Source organism: Papaver somniferum, chromosome 2 (genome assembly GCF_003573695.1).
Source record: "Papaver somniferum cultivar HN1 chromosome 2, ASM357369v1, whole genome shotgun sequence".
Classification (NCBI taxonomy): domain Eukaryota; kingdom Viridiplantae; phylum Streptophyta; class Magnoliopsida; order Ranunculales; family Papaveraceae; genus Papaver; species Papaver somniferum.
The window spans coordinates 131,552,456-131,570,738 of NC_039359.1; the positions used below are offsets into that span (position 1 = coordinate 131,552,456).

Genomic DNA, 18,283 nt, shown 5'->3' on the forward strand with positions numbered 1-18,283 from the left:
GCGCAACAAGGCTAGATGGGATGTGTCAGGCACATGGTCTTGACGGTTATAAGTTAGTTACACGGAAGGAATGTTTTATTTATGCGTTTCTAATTCTAGGAACTGCCTGTTTGGCTTTAGGAGAGGAGTTGGACAAGTTGGCACGGTTGGCCAACTGCCTCGTGGTGGGCCCGGAGATGTGTAAAATTAAGCGTAATAAAACGCGGGCCTACAGTAATACCGCAAGTGCACGGTCGTCAGTTGTAGCTCGTGCAAGTACGGGTCGATCCACAGAGACTGGGTGTGTTTTGTAGTTTCTAGCTATTTTGGGTTCTAAATTTGCTAATGGGCTTTGAGTGGTCAACGGGCTTTGAGTACCCTTCTGTTTTGGACTATGGGCTTAGTGAAGTGATCTGGGCCTTGAGCCTCTGAAGTTTACTGGGCTTGTGTGATAATGGGTTCAATGGAGTGAACTGAGCCTTGGGCTCAGTTGGATGAGCCTCAGGATAAGCTAGGCTTTTCTTGTTCTGAACCTATTTCTGGGCCTTTGGTTAAGTTCAGTGGACTGATGGGCTTTTGGTCTTAGAAAGTGAACTGTTACAGTGGGCTTTAGTAATGACTCTGGGCTTCAGCAGTCTTTGAAATGAACTGTGGTCTTAGCTGAGCCAAGCTCAGTTGCAGCAGCAGCAGTGGCAGCTAGGGGTGAACAAGGCAGCACAGCAACAGCAACAAGAACAGCATCCAACTAGAATGCAGTAACAAGAACAAGGAGAACAAGAATTGCTGCCTTGCACAGCAGCAACACAAGGCAAAGAAAACAGCAGCAGCAGCACAACAGCTGCACAAGCAGTGGAAGGGAGGCAACAGGGTTGCAGGGCAGTGGAAGCAGACAGCTGCAGTAGCAAAGAAAAGAAAGCAGCAGCAGCAGAACAAGGCAGTGAAGGAATGAGGAAAAGTAAACAACAGCAGGGTTGCAAGGCAAGGAAAAAGAAGAGATGGCAGTGAAGCAAACTAACAATGATCATGGGAAAGAAGCAAAAATCAGTGGCAATGAGGCACAAAGGCAGTTAACAGGAAACAATGGAAGGTGACAGACAGCACAAAAGCAAGGGAAACTACAAGCAATGAACAATGGAACCAAGGGCTAAACCAAGGGCAGGGGAGATAGGAAGCTAACAAAGCAAAGCTAAGGCATTCATCTAGAGTGGGAAGAGAACCAGCTTGCTCACAGTCACTAGTGAGCACTAGTTTCTCCCCACTGCTCAATCAAATCAATGCACTGAGATTTCTAGCCTAACATTCCACTAAACTAACATTACATGGAACACAAACATCAACAGGAACAACACACATTAACAGGACACATGTAAACAACATTTAACAGGAACAACACATCTTAACAGGACACATGTAAACAACATTTAACAGGAACAACACATCTCTTGATTATAGCACATGTAAACAACATCAACATTAACAGCACACATTTAACAGGAATTGATTGGAAACTGGAATTGAACATTAACAGAACAAAGTTCTGGACACTGGCTAATCCAGCATGCCCATTACATACACCACAGTCCTCAATTTATACCCAAAGAAATTTCCCTCAAATTACAAATTAGGGTTTTCACCCAAATCCCTAAATTACAGACAAAATTAGGGTCTGTGAAAAGTTAACCCTTACCCTGAAATTGTCTCCTCTGTCGAACCCATCTCCCCTCTGCTTCTGTCTCTTCGAGCAACCCCTTCTTTTGGTCTCCTCTGTCGACTGTGGTGAAACCCTAGTTTTATCTCTCTCTTGATTGTAGCACCTAGTGTGTGGGGGTGCTAAGAACGAGAAAGAGAGGAAACTAGGGAATGGGTTTATGGTGTCTGTGGTGAGGGTGGCGCAGGCGGCGGTGGCAAGGACTGGTAGTGATGGTGGTGGCAGGGAGAGGTGGTTGCAGAGCTCTCTGCACACGGTCGGGAGACAAGGAAGAAAAAGAAAGAGAAGAAGAGAAATGTAATGTGTAGTTCTCGATGGTTTTTAGGGTATGGGATGTTCTGGTGTGAGGCGGGTTCATCAAGAGATGATGTTTCGCGAGCTGGGCCGTGGGATGTGTAGTTAATGGATGATCTAACAGCGAGATGGGGATAAATCTTGAGCGACCGTTAGATTACGAGATACAACGAAACTGGCGGCTTCGGATGGAGTTAGGTGCTGTAGTGTTAAGCGGAAGTATCGAGATTTGATGAGCAGGCAAAGAAGCGACCGTAGGATCTAAATGTGATCTAATCTGATGGCTTGGAATTTAGGCACTATGCTGTTTTGCAGGAGCTTCAGATTTTGATGCGCGATGAAGGAGCGACCATCGGATGATGAGATGGATCCGATCTAACGGCTGAGAATGGAGGCGGGTATGGATATAGAAAATGGGTTTGGGCCTTGGGTATGCCAAGCCCATATCTTCTTTAAGAACAATTCTTCCTCCTTGAGCCCATTCCTAGCTTTTTGGACGTGCGCTCCATTCTTTGCGGCTTCCTTGCGTAATTCCTCCCGGCTTTTCACTACTTTTCTGCTCTTTTCCGCTCTGCTATTCATCCAAACTTTATTTATTACCTAAAAATGCAAAATTAAGTAAGAAAAATATTTATTCTTGAAAACAATGAAAATACAGAATATGGGATAAAATGTAGAATTACTGCACAAAAGATGAGTTAAATGCCAACAAAAAGGGATAAATATATACATTATTTGGCACTCATCAAATACCCCCAAACCTGAATTTTACTTGTCCTCAAGTAAAACAAAACTAAGGAAATCCTACCTATACCACTGTCGCTGGTCTCTCGAATGCATTTAGCGTATGCACTAAGCCTTTTAAACCACTAAGTGTCCCTAGTGGACGAGTTGAAGTCTCGTGAAGGTTTGCTTAGAACGTACCTACAAAGTTCTAGGTCAAAATATAAGCTCAGATTCCATCAAATGTGACATGTGCAAAACAGTTTAAGCTCACAGCAAAATGGAGATGTCAATCTAGCTATCGAAGGAACAATCCTAGCACTGATAACAAAAAAAGACATGTGATAAGAGTGTAAAGTGTATCTACACATGTGTAAAGAAAGATCGGATGTTATGACTACTAATCACCAAGAGATAGTTTCTCAGGCTAAGAACTGAGGTCGAAATCTAGCTAGCTGTCCGGACTTTACGAGAATTGTGAATGAGTTGGAGGTATTTCACAATTACTCGCGTTGTACATCAATGGCATACACCCTCCTTGCTTATTACAATGAAACAACAAAAGATGACTCTTTACATGACTCTTATTTACATTGACTATTCTCTTTTTATTTTTGGAACAAGAGATGATGGAATTGATAAGTACTTGATTTTTTTGTATTTTTCTGATATTTTTTTTTTTTTTTTTTTGAAGGAGACACTTTTGATACATATACAAAAGGAAACAAAAGATTACATGACACTTTGCAAGAGGTAGCCCTTTTTGATGCACCCAGTTAAATTCGATGGTTGTCTTTCTTAATGTAACCTCCACCTTCTATCCCAACCAACCAAAGAACAAGCTAGTCAAGTTTCGTTCAGTATTCTAAAGTGATTGGCAATCGTAACTTCCTATCAAACACCTTGAAGATCGAGGCCATACATGTATTGGTAGATCGTGCGCGTGCAAATTTCTTATCACAATGTGAATTGTGCTAGAATCAGGGTGCCTAAATATCTAGACTAAGACTCCTAATAAAAATACATATTTGCACAAGAGTCAACATTTCAAGGTAAATGAGCTCCATTTTTATGATTTTTCATTTTTAATTTTTTTTTGAATTTTTCAATTTTTTCAAAAAGAAGAAGGAGTTCGTTTTCAATTATGGCAAATTATCATGGTATCTACTCTATACCCCCAAACCTAAACTAAACATTGTCCTCAATGTTTCAAAATATGGAAAGAATTAAAATGCAACATATGGAAAGGGACATGCTGAGTAGAGTAAAAGGAGAGAGAATACCCGATTTCGGCGAAAGCAGAATTAAAACTCCGTTATTCAAGGCAAAAATCCAACATATTTCAGCCGAGATCATATTGGATTAGCAAATATATACAAAAGGAACAAAAGAGTTTTTAAGAAATTTTATCTACTGGATTATATACAAAAATTCACCATACACTAACAATCTAAAGAGTTGAGGATCAACCCAAAAGAAAAAGTGTAGAGACAAAGAAAGTTTCAAAACACTAAAATTGGACTTAAATGGGAGTGAGAGTGAAAAACCGAATGAATCACCCAAACCAAAATTTTTCAACAGGTTCACTTTTAAGCACAAAATCTAACAATTTTAGGGGTGCAGGATTCACAAGGTCTAACTGAAAATGGACTTTGTTCGGGATGGGCAAAGAAATGCATTCCAATTGTGGCTCTTTAAGAGTGTTATATTTTGAAACAAAATAGTCCAAGAGGACTTGGGAGGCACACAGTTCCAATCCTAGATTAGGAATTTTCAGAAAAATCGGTTTGACAATATGGGTACAAACCAAATCTAGGTTGGGTGGAAGGCCATCAGATTGTGACTTAGGTAGAAGAATAGGCATATCATTATCAATCAAATCAAAATCTTCTAACTCATCTACACATGTCACATCATGCTCACAATCATCAATCAAATTGGCAAGATCACAATCAGAATTATCAAACATCATCAACAGATTTATTCTCGTGTATCGGCACATCAGGGGAAACATCACATGGAATAGAAGAAATATCATGCATTAAGGTCGGGGCAGAGAAGCCTAATGTATTTGAACCCAAAGGTTCCATAACATTTTCAGTATAGACATGTTCTTCTAACATAACATCATAATCATCATCATCATGATAGGGATTTTGCAATCTAGGATAATTTTCAATCCTAAGGTCGGAGCTATTACAAGAATAAAACTCTAATTCATGGGGGTGACTCATATCATGTGGTGTTGTTCCTGTTTCCCTAACGGATTCCCATTGATGGGTTTTCTCTGCAATCTCGGCTAAAAAATTCCATGCATCATCCACAGATTTATCAATAAGCTCACCATTACACATAGACTCAACCATGGTTCGAGATTTAAAGTCTAGTCCCTCATAGAGGATGACGACAAGTCTCCACTTCTCAAATCCATGGTGCGGACATTCGCTCAACAAATCATTAAAACGTTCAAAATAGTGAAAAACAGTTTCCTCATCCAATTGGACAAAACAATTGATACTTTGATGAATAGCGATGGTCCTATGATGTGGAAAGAATTTTTTGAAAAATAGATCTGTGAGTTGGTCCCAAGTGTTGATTGATTGTGGTCTCAAACCGTAAAACCATGTTTTGGCCCTTTCCTTTAAAGAAAATGTAAACAAACGCAATTTCAGAGAGTCTTCGGACATATGATCAGGTTGCATAGTCCGACAAATTTGTTCAAACTCTCTTACATGAGTATAGGGGTTCTCAGAATCGAACCCTCGAAATATAGGAAGTATTTGTATCATGCTTGCATTTATTTTAAAAGGGTTATTGGTTTGAGGTAATACAATACATGATAATGGAATTTTTATTGACGGATACATGTATTCATGGAGAGCATGAGGTTGGCCCATATTGAAAAGACACAAAGCCCACTATTTGGTTTTAATGGGTTTGGATTTTTGGGAAAATTTTGGTTTTGGTGGGAGACATTTGAAAATTTGGTTTTAAAATGGGAGTAAAATAAAATTTGGTTTTAAATTTGGGAGCAAAAAAATTTTGGTTTTTTTTTTTTTTTTTTTTTTTTTTTTTTTTTTTAAGAAAGAAAATAAATTTGGTTTTTGAATGGGAGCAAGCCCACTGTTTGTTTTGCGTTTGCTTTGGCCCAGCTAGGTTGAAAACTTTTGGTGGAACTGAGTCCAAAATCTCGGCCTAGAATTTGGGTACTCGGCCCACTAACGAGTTCAACTAGCGTGATCGGTTACAAGCTCAGCTGGGTTTAAACCCAGAATACAAGATACAAGTCCAATTTAAACAAGCCCACAAGAAAATTAAATACACAAGCCCATAATCAATGTAAACAAACAAGCCCACAAATAAATTATTACAAACCCAACAGAAAATAAGAGAAGCCCAAAAATTGGCTTTAATATTACAAGCCCACAATTAAAAATTGGAAGCCCACAATTCGGGTTCTCTTAAATGGGTTACCTTTTAAGCACAGCCCAGCTGCTCTGATATTGTTGCAAAAACCCAGTTGGGCTTTGGTTCTTTTCCTTGGTGGCGTCCCAGCAGAGGAAAAACTGGTTCAGAACAGCAGGTCCAACAGCAAATGAAGTGAAGCAGATGCAGATGCAAGTGCGATGAAGTGAAATGCAAAAATAGCCAAGAAAACTACAAGAAAAACACAGCACCAATCCCCGGCAGCGGCGCCAAAAACTTGGTAGGCCTCAAAGATATTATATTTAAATGCAAAACAATCCCCGGCAACGGCGCCAAAAACTTGGTGGGCCCGGAGATGTGTAAAATTAAGCGTAATAAAACGCGGGCCTACAGTAATACCGCAAGTGCACGGTCGTCAGTTGTAGCTCGTGCAAGTACGGGTCGATCCACAGAGACTGGGTGTGTTTTGTAGTTTCTAGCTATTTTGGGTTCTAAATTTGCTAATGGGCTTTGAGTGGTTAATGGGCTTTGAGTACCCTTCTGTTTTGGACTATGGGCTTAGTGAAGTGATCTGGGCCTTGAGCCTCTGAAGTTTACTGGGCTTGTGTGATAATGGGTTCAATGGAGTGAACTGAGCCTTGGGCTCAGTTGGATGAGCCTCAGGATAAGCTAGGCTTTTCTTGTTCTGAACCTATTTCTGGGCCTTTGGTTAAGTTCAGTGGACTGATGGGCTTTTGGTCTTAGAAAGTGAACTGTTACAGTGGGCTTTAGTAATGACTCTGGGCTTCAGCAGTCTTTGAAATGAACTGTGGTCTTAGCTGAGCCAAGCTCAGTTGCAGCAGCAGCAGTGGCAGCTAGGGGTGAACAAGGCAGCACAGCAACAACAACAAGAACAGCATCCAACTAGAATGCAGTAACAAGAACAAGGAGAACAAGAATTGCTGCCTTGCACAGCAGCAACACAAGGCAAAGAAAACAGCAGCAGCAGCACAACAGCTGCACAAGCAGTGGAAGGGAGGCAACAGGGTTGCAGGGCAGTGGAAGCAGACAGCTGCAGTAGCAAAGAAAAGAAAGCAGCAGCAGCAGAACAAGGCAGTGAAGGAATGAGGAAAAGTAAACAACAGCAGGGTTGCAAGGCAAGGAAAAAGAAGAGATGGCAGTGAAGCAAACTAACAATGATCATGGGAAAGAAGCAAAAATCAGTGGCAATGAGGCACAAAGGCAGTTAACAGGAAACAATGGAAGGTGACAGACAGCACAAAAGCAAGGGAAACTACAAGCAATGAACAATGGAACCAAGGCCTAAGCCAAGGGAAGGGGAGATAGGAAGCTAACAAAGCAAAGCTAAGGCATTCATCTAGAGTAGGAAGAGAACCAGCTTGCTCACAGTCACTTGTGAGCACTAGTTTCTCCCCACTGCTCAATCAACTCAATGCACTGAGATTTCTAGCCTAACATTCCACTAAACTAACATTACATGGAACACAAACATCAACAGGAACAACACACATTAACAGGACACATGTAAACAACATTTAACAGGAACAACACATCTTAACAGGACACATGTAAACAACATTTAACAGGAACAACACATCTCTTGATTATAGCACATGTAAACAACATCAACATTAACAGCACACATTTAACAGGAATTGATTGGAAACTGGAATTGAACATTAACAGAACAAAGTTCTGGACACTGCTAATCCAGCATGCCCATTACATACACCACAGTCCTCAATTTATACCCAAAGAAATTTCCCTCAAATTACAAATTAGGGTTTTCACCCAAATCCCTAAATTACAGACAAAATTAGGGTCTGTGAAAAGTTAACCCTTACCCTGAAATTGTCTCCTCTGTCGAACCCATCTCCCCTCTGCTTCTGTCTCTTCGAGCAACCCCTTCTTTTGGTCTCCTCTGTCGACTGTGGTGAAACCCTAGTTTTATCTCTCTCTTGATTGTAGCACCTAGTGTGTGGGGGTGCTAAGAACGAGAAAGAGAGGAAACTAGGGAATGGGTTTATGGTGTCTGTGGTGAGGGTGGCGCAGGCGGCGGTGGCAAGGACTGGTAGTGATGGTGGTGGCAGGGAGAGGTGGTTGCAGAGCTCTCTGCACACGGTCGGGAGACAAGGAAGAAAAAGAAAGAGAAGAAGAGAAATGTAATGTGTAGTTCTCGATGGTTTTTAGGGTATGGGATGTTCTGGTGTGAGGCGGGTTCATCAAGAGATGATGTTTCGCGAGCTGGGCCGTGGGATGTGTAGTTAATGGATGATCTAACGGCGAGATGGGGATAAATCTTGAGCGACCGTTAGATTACGAGATACAACGAAACTGGCGGCTTCGGATGGAGTTAGGTGCTGTAGTGTTAAGCGGAAGTATCGAGATTTGATGAGCAGGCAAAGAAGCGACCGTAGGATCTAAATGTGATCTAATCTGATGGATTGGAATTTAGGCACTATGCTGTTTTGCAGGAGCTTCAGATTTTGATGCGCGATGAATGAGCGACCATCGGATGATGAGATGGATCCGATCTAACGGCTGAGAATGGAGGCGGGTATGGATATAGAAAATGGGTTTGGGTAAGGATTTTGGGCCTTGGGTATGCCAAGCCCATATCTTCTTTAAGAACAATTCTTCCTCCTTGAGCCCATTCCTAGCTTTTTGGACGTGCGCTCCATTCTTTGCGGCTTCCTTGCGTAATTCCTCCCGGCTTTTCACTACTTTTCTGCTCTTTTCCGCTCTGCTATTCATCCAAACTTTATTTATTACCTAAAAATGCAAAATTAAGTAAGAAAAATATTTATTCTTGAAAACAATGAAAATACAGAATATGGGATAAAATGTAGAATTACTGCACAAAAGATGAGTTAAATGCCAACAAAAAGGGATAAATATATACATTATTTGGCACTCATCACCTCGTGTAAAGTAAATCTGTAACTTCCAGTCAGTTACTCGTCTATAACTTTTTGTAAGGCTATATAAGCCTGATCTTACGATGGGTTGGGTGTCTGGAACAAGAAGAGTTGTGTAACCCTAAGTGTGCAGTAATAATAAGGCTTTGGCCAAGATTAAAGTTAAGTTCTGTTGGTGTATTTGTCCATTTGTTTGTCTTATCGTTTTATGCATCAAGCGGAGTGTGTGTGCTGGTTTATTGGCTTGAATTGATTGTAAGCAGAACTTCTGTTTAGTATGGGAAGAATAGAGTTTTGGCCAAGAAGTGAAGAAATTGGCTAAAGGCAAGTTGGATGAACTGTGTTGTGGAGCATAGTGACATTGTCAAGGTTGGCTGTTGCATTTGGATAGTTTGAACCTGTGACAATTCGGGTATCAGAACCCTGGTTAAGGGTCTCTCTATTCATGTTGGTTAAGGGTCTCTCTGTTGTTCTTGAAGTTAGTCGTGAATTGTATCTGAAGTGAAGGACCCACACAAAGAGTACAAGGTATAGAAAGGATGAGGTGAAGATCAGTCCAAAGGTTAGCATTAAAGGTATGTGAACCCTATACCCAATAATCTACAAGCAATAATACACGAAGGATGTCCTCAGAACAACTTGATGAGGGTGAAACGAATTGTTCTACATATCAGAACTACACTAAGGGTACCGGAGACGCTGCATATGCTGATGAGATACATGACGATGCTGGGAAGGATCAACATGATGTTGTTATGGACCAACATCGCAACATCAATCGCTTACTAGGGAGTAAGGCACACACCAATAAGAAAATGTCTTCTAGACTGATGTACATTGATGTGAAGATCAATGAAGAGTGGGTATTAGCGATGGATGATACCGGTGCTACTAAGTGCTTTATTGGCTTGGCATTGAACTTAACAGTCACTAGCACTGATAGCAGCATCAAGGATGTTAACTCAGAACCATAAACCATTTGAGGGAAAGTTCGCAATGCAAATGTTCGCAATGCAGAATGGAAAGGAAAACTAGATTTTCCGGTGATGGTCATGGATGATTATGACCTTATATTTAGCATGGATTTATTTTGCGCGGCGAAGGCGTTTCCATTGCCTCATAGAGATGGGATATTGATTCAGCACCCTCAATACACATGCTGTGTCCCACGGGTGAGACAAAGTGATGAACCAGATAAGACACTTAAGCCATGTTTGTCTGGGATACAGGTGAAGGAAGGTCCACATAAAGGCTTGACTACTTTCATAGACGTGTTGGTTGAGATCAAACCAGGAAAGGTAGTAGAAGTTGAGGATGGAATAACTGAGGTATTAGAAGAGTTTGCATACACGATGCCTACAGAACTGCCTAAGTCGTTACCACCACGGGGTAAGATTGATCATATGATTGAGATGTTGCCATGGGCAAGGCCGCCTGCACAAGCACCATATCGTATGTCACCATTAGAACTCAAGGAAATGCACAAGCATATTTCTGAACTGATGGAGGCAGGTTTTATACAACCGTCTAAAGCTCCATTTGGTGCTCCGGTTCTATTCCAAAAGAAGCAAGATGGCTCGCTTCGTATGTGTGTAGACTATATGGATTTGAATAAGCTAACTGTTAAGAACAAGTACCCAATTCCGCTAGTGGCCGACTTGTTCGATAGATTATCAAAGGCTAAGTTTTTCACCAAGTTGGATTTGCGCTCAGGTTATTACCAAGTGCGCATAGCAGAAGGAGATGAACCAAAGACTATAATGGTAACCAGGTATGGATCGTATCAGTACCATGTAATGCCATTCGGGTTGACTGTAACTTTTTGCAACCTGATGAATGATATGTTTGCGGAGTATATTGACCGCTTTGTAGTAGTATACTTGGACGACATAGTTATTTATAGTGAGATTTTGGAAGAGCATGTGATGCATATTTGTAAAGTGTTTGCAAAGCTTAAGGAAGCAAGTTTGCATGTGAAGAAGGAAAAGTGTGAGTTTGCCCAGATCACAATAACTTTCCTTATCCATGTGATATCGCAAGGGTGCGTACATATGGGCCAGAAAAAGGTAGAGGCCATTATGGATTGGCCTGAGCCAAAGAAGCTAGGAGAGCTTCGTTTTTTCTTGGGTTTGGATAACTATTACTAGCACTTAATAGTTTGTTATTCAATGAAAGTAACCCCTTTGACGTATTTGTTGAGGAATGACAAATCATGGGCATGGACTGACGAGTGCCAGCCGCCATTCGATGCATTAAAGGAAGCGGTCTTGACAAAAACGGTTCTCCGCTTCCCTAGCTTCGATATATCATTTGAAGTGCACATTGATGCTTCAAACAGGGCTCTAGGGGGAGTCTTGGTGCAAGATGGCCATCCGGTAGCTTATGAGAGTCGTAAGCTTAATGATGATGATGAGAGATACACTTTGCATGAAAAGGAGATGTTGGCAGTGATACATTTCCTAAGAACATGGCGCCATTATCTGTTGGGAACTTATTTCACCATAAGGATGGATAATATGGGCATTACGTTCTTTACCAACCAGAAGGAACTTTCGCCAAAACAAGCAAGGTGGCTTGACTTTTTGAGTGAGTTCGACTATAAGTTTGAACATAAGCCAGGAAGGCCTAATTTTGTGCCAGATGCGTTGAGCATAAAGTTAGTAGTAAAATATGTTGCGACACTAACCACGATTGAGGCAGAGTTGTTGCCTCGAATCAAAGAAGAGACGAAGAATGATCAAGCATGTGTGCACCTGACTAAGAAGATCTATGATGGTATCGTTCGTCGATATTGGATAGATGATAAAGTTATCTATGCTAAAGGAGGGATAATTTATGTACCCAATTCAGGTGGGTTGAGAAGGGAACTCTTACGAGAAACGCATGATTCCATTTGGGCTGGTCGTTCAGGCATGAAACAGACGCATGCTTTGATAGCTCACTCCTATTACTGGCCTAAGATGGAATAAGATGTTGAGTTGTATGTGAAGACATGCTTAGTGTGTCAATTGGATAAGATGGGAAGGAGGAATGTAGCATGATTGCTAGAGCCTTTGCCGATTCCAGACAAGCCATGACAGTGCTTGTCGATGGACTTTATCAATAGGATGCCAAAGGTGCAAGGCTTTAGCTCGATAATAGTCGTCGTTGATCGCTTATCAAAGTATGCTACATTCATTACCTGTCCTCATTCTTGTAATGCAGACGTTGCAACGCATCTGTTCTTCAAGATATTGTGATTTATAGAGGCACAAGGTTTACAGGCAGATTTTGGACTGCCTTGTTCGGATTGCTTGGGTCTGAACTAAATTTTTCTACTAGCAATCATCCCCAAACCGATGGTCATATGTAGATTATGTGACTGCAAGCCAGGGAATCAAATTGGGTGTCGTTGATGGATACGACCCAAATTTTTTTACAATTTGCACAAGAGTTCATCAACAAAGTTGAGTCCTTTTGAGTTAGCAACGGGACAACAACCATTAACCCCTCATGAAGTGCCAAAGGCTAAGAGGTAAGGCACCTGTCCAGCAGCATATCGCTATGCAATGTCTAAAACGGAGATGACTGAGCAAGCGCGTGATAGTTTATCCAAGGTAGCGAGAAGGGTGAAGAAATATGCTAATTTACGTCGCAGAGATGTAGAATTTGAGGTGGGAGATATGATACTGTTGAAGCTAACACCCAATATTTAGAAGAAGATTTCTAGCAAGACAGTGCATAGAGGCCTAATTCCAAGATATGATGGTCCTTTTGAAGTGATGAAAAAAGTTGGTAAGGTTGCTTACAGAATCGTTTTGCTGGAGCGGTTGAAAGTGCATCCCACTTTTCATGTTAGCTTATTGAAAAAGTACCATCCTGATTTGCTGGACACTTCGAGACAACAAGCGAAGGGTGCACCACCAGTAACCAGATCACAATTTGACAAGCAAGTAGAGTGTATACTTGATGATCGAGTTGAGGGGCAAAGCAAGAAGAATATGAGAACTTATTATTTGGTAAAGTGGCACGGTTTACCAGACTCTGAAGCTTCTTGGGAGAAGGATACTACATTGTGGCAATTTGAAGAACAAATTCAAGCTGGTGGGGGAGGTCTATGACCGGTCGGTCAAGCGGCCTAGTAATAAAGCGCCAAGATGGTGCGATACTTGCGACATGGCATAGGCCAAAGATGCATGGTGCATCCAGAGTTGCAAGATAAGCAAAGGCATGGGACAAACATGGTTTGGATGAGGCCAAAGATGTCAGATCAACATCAAGAGGTGCCAAATGAGTTTGGCATATAACCTGTGTGCATGTGGCATGCAGGGATGCAAGCAAGGCTTGCATTAGCGCACTTGTATCATTGGGGGAATAATGCACAACAATAATGGTCGTACTTTGGCTGGTGAAAGCTATGGTGGCACATCAAGGCTAGATGACATGTGTTAGGCACATGTCCTTGACGGTTATAAGTTGGTTACATAGAAGGAATGTTTTCTTTATGCGTTTCTAAGGCTAGGAACTTCCTGTTTAGCTTTAGGAGAGGAGTTGGACAAGTTGACACAGTTGGCCAACTGCCTTGTGTAAAGTAAATCTGTAACTGCCAGTCAGTTACTTGTCTATAACTTTTTGTAAGGCTATATAAGCCTGATCTTGTGATGGGTTGGATGTCCGGAACAAGAAGAATTGTGTAAAGTGTGCAATAATAATAAGGCTTCGGCCAAGATTAAAGCTAAGTTCTGTTGGTGTATTTGTCCATTTGTTTGTATTATCGTTTTATGCATCAAGCGGAGTGTGTGCTGGTTTATTGACTTGAATTGATTGTGCGCAGAACCTCTGTTTAGTAGAATAGAGTTTTGGTCATGAAATGAAGAAATTGGCTAAGGGAGAGTTGGTTGAACTGTGCTGTGGAACATAATGCTATTGTCAAGGTTAGTTGTTGCATTTGGATAGACAGTAACCATGATGGTGCTTAAGAAAAAACAGTCGTTATGGTGCTTCACTATATGGAGCTGGAAATTGATTTTCCGTCAAAAACAATCACTATGGTGTTTCGCTATATCGAGTTGGAAATTGAGTTTCTGTCAAAAACAATCACTGTGGTGCTTCGCTATATGGAGTTGGAAATTGAGTTTCCGTAATGAAAACTGAATATTTATTTATTATATATTATGTCAAATATTCTTAAACAAGCTGGTTGAAGTGTAAAATTGAGCCCTAAATAACTATTTGACAAGAAACTGAGCTTCAATTTTGGCAGAAACATCCTGTTTGCCTTGTCTTTGCTATAGTGAATGTTGAGAAATATGGCACCATAATGATTGCTCTTTTTCTACATTCTACAGGATTGGCCAAATAAATTGCACCATAATACTTGCTCAAACGGCTAGCCGCACGGGTTAAATCAGGGGCAGATCCAATATTATGAAACGTAGGGTGATCATTTGGTCCGGAATCCGCGGATTCCACCCGGCCTATCCGTATTTTTACGGATGGGTACCTGGAACGTTAGCTAGTGGGTTGGATGCAGATGAGATTTTTAACATCCAACGGATAACGGATGGAATCATAAGAACCCGTTGGATATCCGGACTCGTACGATCTAGAGAACTTATGTAGTATTCATAAAGTAGGGGTAGTTTAGGAAATCCAAGGGATCATGAGCAAGCAATGTCAGCTTGATTTTTAATGGATCCAGGACCATAATAACATCATCCCACTTATGTGGTTATAAGAAATTTTTTTTGCCAGATAGTTTACCTTGTTTTAAACGTCTGACCAGGGTCCTAAGTTAGGGTGCTCCTTCAAATGACATTCTTTATTTTTCTTCAATGTATGTTTTTGTATGTACTTGGTATTGTGATTCAAAGTTAGATGGTTTAATCAAATTGTTATCAAAGATTTATTAAGTCCAGTTGGAAAGTATTTGTGCTTAATCAAATTAATTATAATTTAATTAAATTCTTAGCAAATTTATTGGATTATCCGTATCCAATCCGTTCATCTGTGCATCCATTGGATGCTGGATTGGATGCGGATGTCAAATGAAAAATTCATAATGAATTGGATTGGATGCGGATGAGATAAAAGCTTATTAACTGGGCTTCCAAATTTTCCTCAAAACCTAATTTTGCTTTCTTGCTACTCCTAACAAAACTTCACTTCCCAAGTACAGATTAACCTTCGAAGTGGTAATTATGTAGCACGCATTCCTTACTCTTTTGGGGCACAAGTATAATCAAACGTTCACGCCATATTAAATGTGTTACTTGTATGCTTTAATTAAGAATCCTTATAGTGCAACAAGGACTTCATGAACTGGCCTACAATAACATCTAACTATCTAAGTAACATTTGCTATTGCGCAATGATCTATTTCACACATGCTGAAGAAGTTGCAAATGCCCGCTCATATCCACACAAACAAGGCGTTGTCAATACGTGTAGAATCAATTTAAACAGAGAATTGTTTCTCACTAACTTCTCTGTTCAGAAAAGTATAACTTTGAAATAAAGCTGTACGTAGGTAGATAATATGACAAAATTTCACATTAATTATGGTTCAGTTCACAGTTTTGCACACACTTTTATTTAACAAAAACTGGTATCTTTGTGCAGTAAATAACTTAAAAGCTAAAAACGAAGAATTTGACCAAAGTCTTCCCCACACAAAAAATGAGGAACTAAATTAAGTAAATCCCAGCTTGGAATTTTGTTTTCATAAAGAAAAGCATTTACAACCATCCATAGCTTTTACACACAGGAGGATTGAAGGGAAGGTCAGGAAGAATAAGAGGGAAAGTTAATATACAGAAGAAGAGCCAAGTTCAGGGAAGGCCAAAGGGTTGGCTTTTGCATGGATTCGTAATGCAAAAGTGACCCAAGAAAAAAAAACTTATTCATCATGGAAGTTTTATCAAGATCCTTGATACTTGTCTTTCTTTTAATAGGTTTTGGATTCTCCAAACCTGTAGTTTCATTACCTTTTGGTTTGGGTGATTTTTTTGGTGGTGGTTTCGGTGGCGGTTTCAATGATGGTGGTGATGACGCTCGTGTTGCAGAAGAACTATATACAGAAAATAATGACTTTGATACAAATTATCCAGGTTCATGGGAACTTGCTTCTGAAAATTCAGGTGTTTCGTCCATGCATATACAATTGCTTCCTAATAACAAAGCTATCATGTTCGACGCTACCGTTTTCGGTGAAACTAAAGTCCGACTGCCTGGAAAATGTCGACCAATTCCTAACACAAAAGGATTAATGGATTGTACCGCTCATGCTGTTGAATTCGATATAGAAACTTCTGAGATCCGACCACTTACGGTTACGTTTCCTTCCTCTCTTTTTGTGAAAATTTTAATCAAGTCTTATCATGCATGAATAATTACGACCGCTCTTTTGATATTTCTAAATTTATGCTTACATGCATGATGCAGGTCATGACCGATACATGGTGTTCATCGGGTGGTATGGCTCCGGATGGTACTCTGATTAATACAGGTGGCTGGGATGAGGGAGGCAGAGCTATAAGATACATGAAAGCATGTGAAAACTGTGACTTTACAGAATATCCTGTTGCGCTTACCGGGATGAGATGGTATGTATATCCTTGTAAAACATGCATCTAGAATGGAATTTTTATGCTGCCATGCCAAACTATAATTTCTGGTATTTGGTTGAGCAGGTATGCTACTCAGACAATGCTAGCAGATGGTAGCTTCATTGTAGTTGGTGGTCGACGTATGTTTAATTATGAATTTGTACCAAGGCCAGGAGTAAATAATGTCAAGAATTACGACCTCCCGTTGCTCCGTGAGACAACAGATCTCGCCGAAAACAATCTCTATCCTTTTGTTCATCTCTCCACAGATGGAAACCTCTTCATTTTTGCTAACACTCGATCGATTCTGCTCGATCCTAGAACCCAGAAAGTCATTCGTGAATTCCCCGTCTTACCTGACGGTTCTAGAAACTACCCAGCCTCTGGAATGTCAGCTCTTCTCCCAATCAAACTGCACGGAGAAAATGCTGATGTGATCCCAACTGAAGTAATGGTTTGCGGTGGTGGAGATCCTAATGGGTTCGCATTGGCTGAAAAGGGAACTTTCACGCCTGCATCGTCAAGCTGTGGAAGAATTCAAATAACAAAACCTAATGCTGCATGGAAAATGGAAAAAATGCCATCACCAAGAGTAATGGGAGATATGTTGAATCTTCCAAATGGAGAGCTCCTTATCATCAATGGTGCTAAGAAAGGTGTATCCGGATGGGAGTTCGCTGACGACGCTAATCTCACGCCAGTCATTTATAAACCAATGAAGCCTAAGGATGAGAGGTTCGTCGAACTTCGACCAACAACTATTGCACGCATGTATCATTCAACATCGGCTGTACTACCTGATGGTAAAGTCCTAGTTGCCGGAAGTAATACGCACAATGTCTACAAGTTCAACGAGAAATTCCCAACTGAACTTCGGGTTGAGAAATTCTGGCCACCATACTTGGACCCAATGCTCAACAACAAACGACCGGAGATTACCTCAGTGTTGAACGCTCAGAAGTTTCAGTATGGAGAGGAATTTACATTGAGGATTAGATTGCGTCAATTGCCAGTACTTGGTAAGAAAGACATTAAAGTGACAATATATGCTCCACCATTTACAACTCATGGATATTCAATGAACCAAAGACTTGTAGTTTTGGCTACAAAGAAGGTCGAACCAGTGTTTCCAGGAGTTTTTGAGATTTCAACTTTGTCACCACCCTATGGTGCAGTTGCTCCACCAGGTTATTATCTTCTTTTTGTCAATTATCGTGGAGTTCCAAGTAAAGGAGTTTGGATTCAAATTGGAGCTTAGAAGTATACACTCATCTTCATCATTATATTGTAGTTTGTTTTCTTTTTTTTTTTTTGGTTCATTTTGTTGATATAACTTAACATTGTATCTTTCTTTGTGATAAAAATATATGGATACGACTTTTTTTATTGTAGAATCATTCGACTATTTTTTTTTTCCCAACGCTGCTACCGAGGTTATCATATTCCACGGATTACTAGTACCAAGCTTCATAACACACGCTTCGATTATATGGAATTTGGCAACCCTTGTGAAATTTGGTAATCCCCGTAGCAGACTTGTTTTTTCCTGTCCCATTTTTTGTTATCAGATTTGGGGTGCAATGCCACAAAATGGCCAAATGTTGCCCAACTAAAATTTGAAAGTTAAAAATTTGGGGGAAACGAAATTC

General features: G+C 40.5%; 1 protein-coding gene across 1 annotated transcript; it reads left to right on the forward strand.

The window, feature by feature from the left end:
- The first annotated feature begins 15,804 nt into the window (after positions 1-15,804).
- On the forward strand, positions 15,805-18,025 carry LOC113349139 (aldehyde oxidase GLOX1-like). The gene is made up of 3 exons (XM_026593060.1): positions 15,805-16,357; positions 16,471-16,631; positions 16,719-18,025. The coding sequence occupies exons 1-3, from the start codon at positions 15,935-15,937 to the stop codon at positions 17,890-17,892; spliced, it is 1,758 nt and encodes a 585-aa protein (XP_026448845.1). The 5' UTR covers positions 15,805-15,934; the 3' UTR covers positions 17,893-18,025.
- Positions 18,026-18,283: the final 258 nt, after the last annotated feature.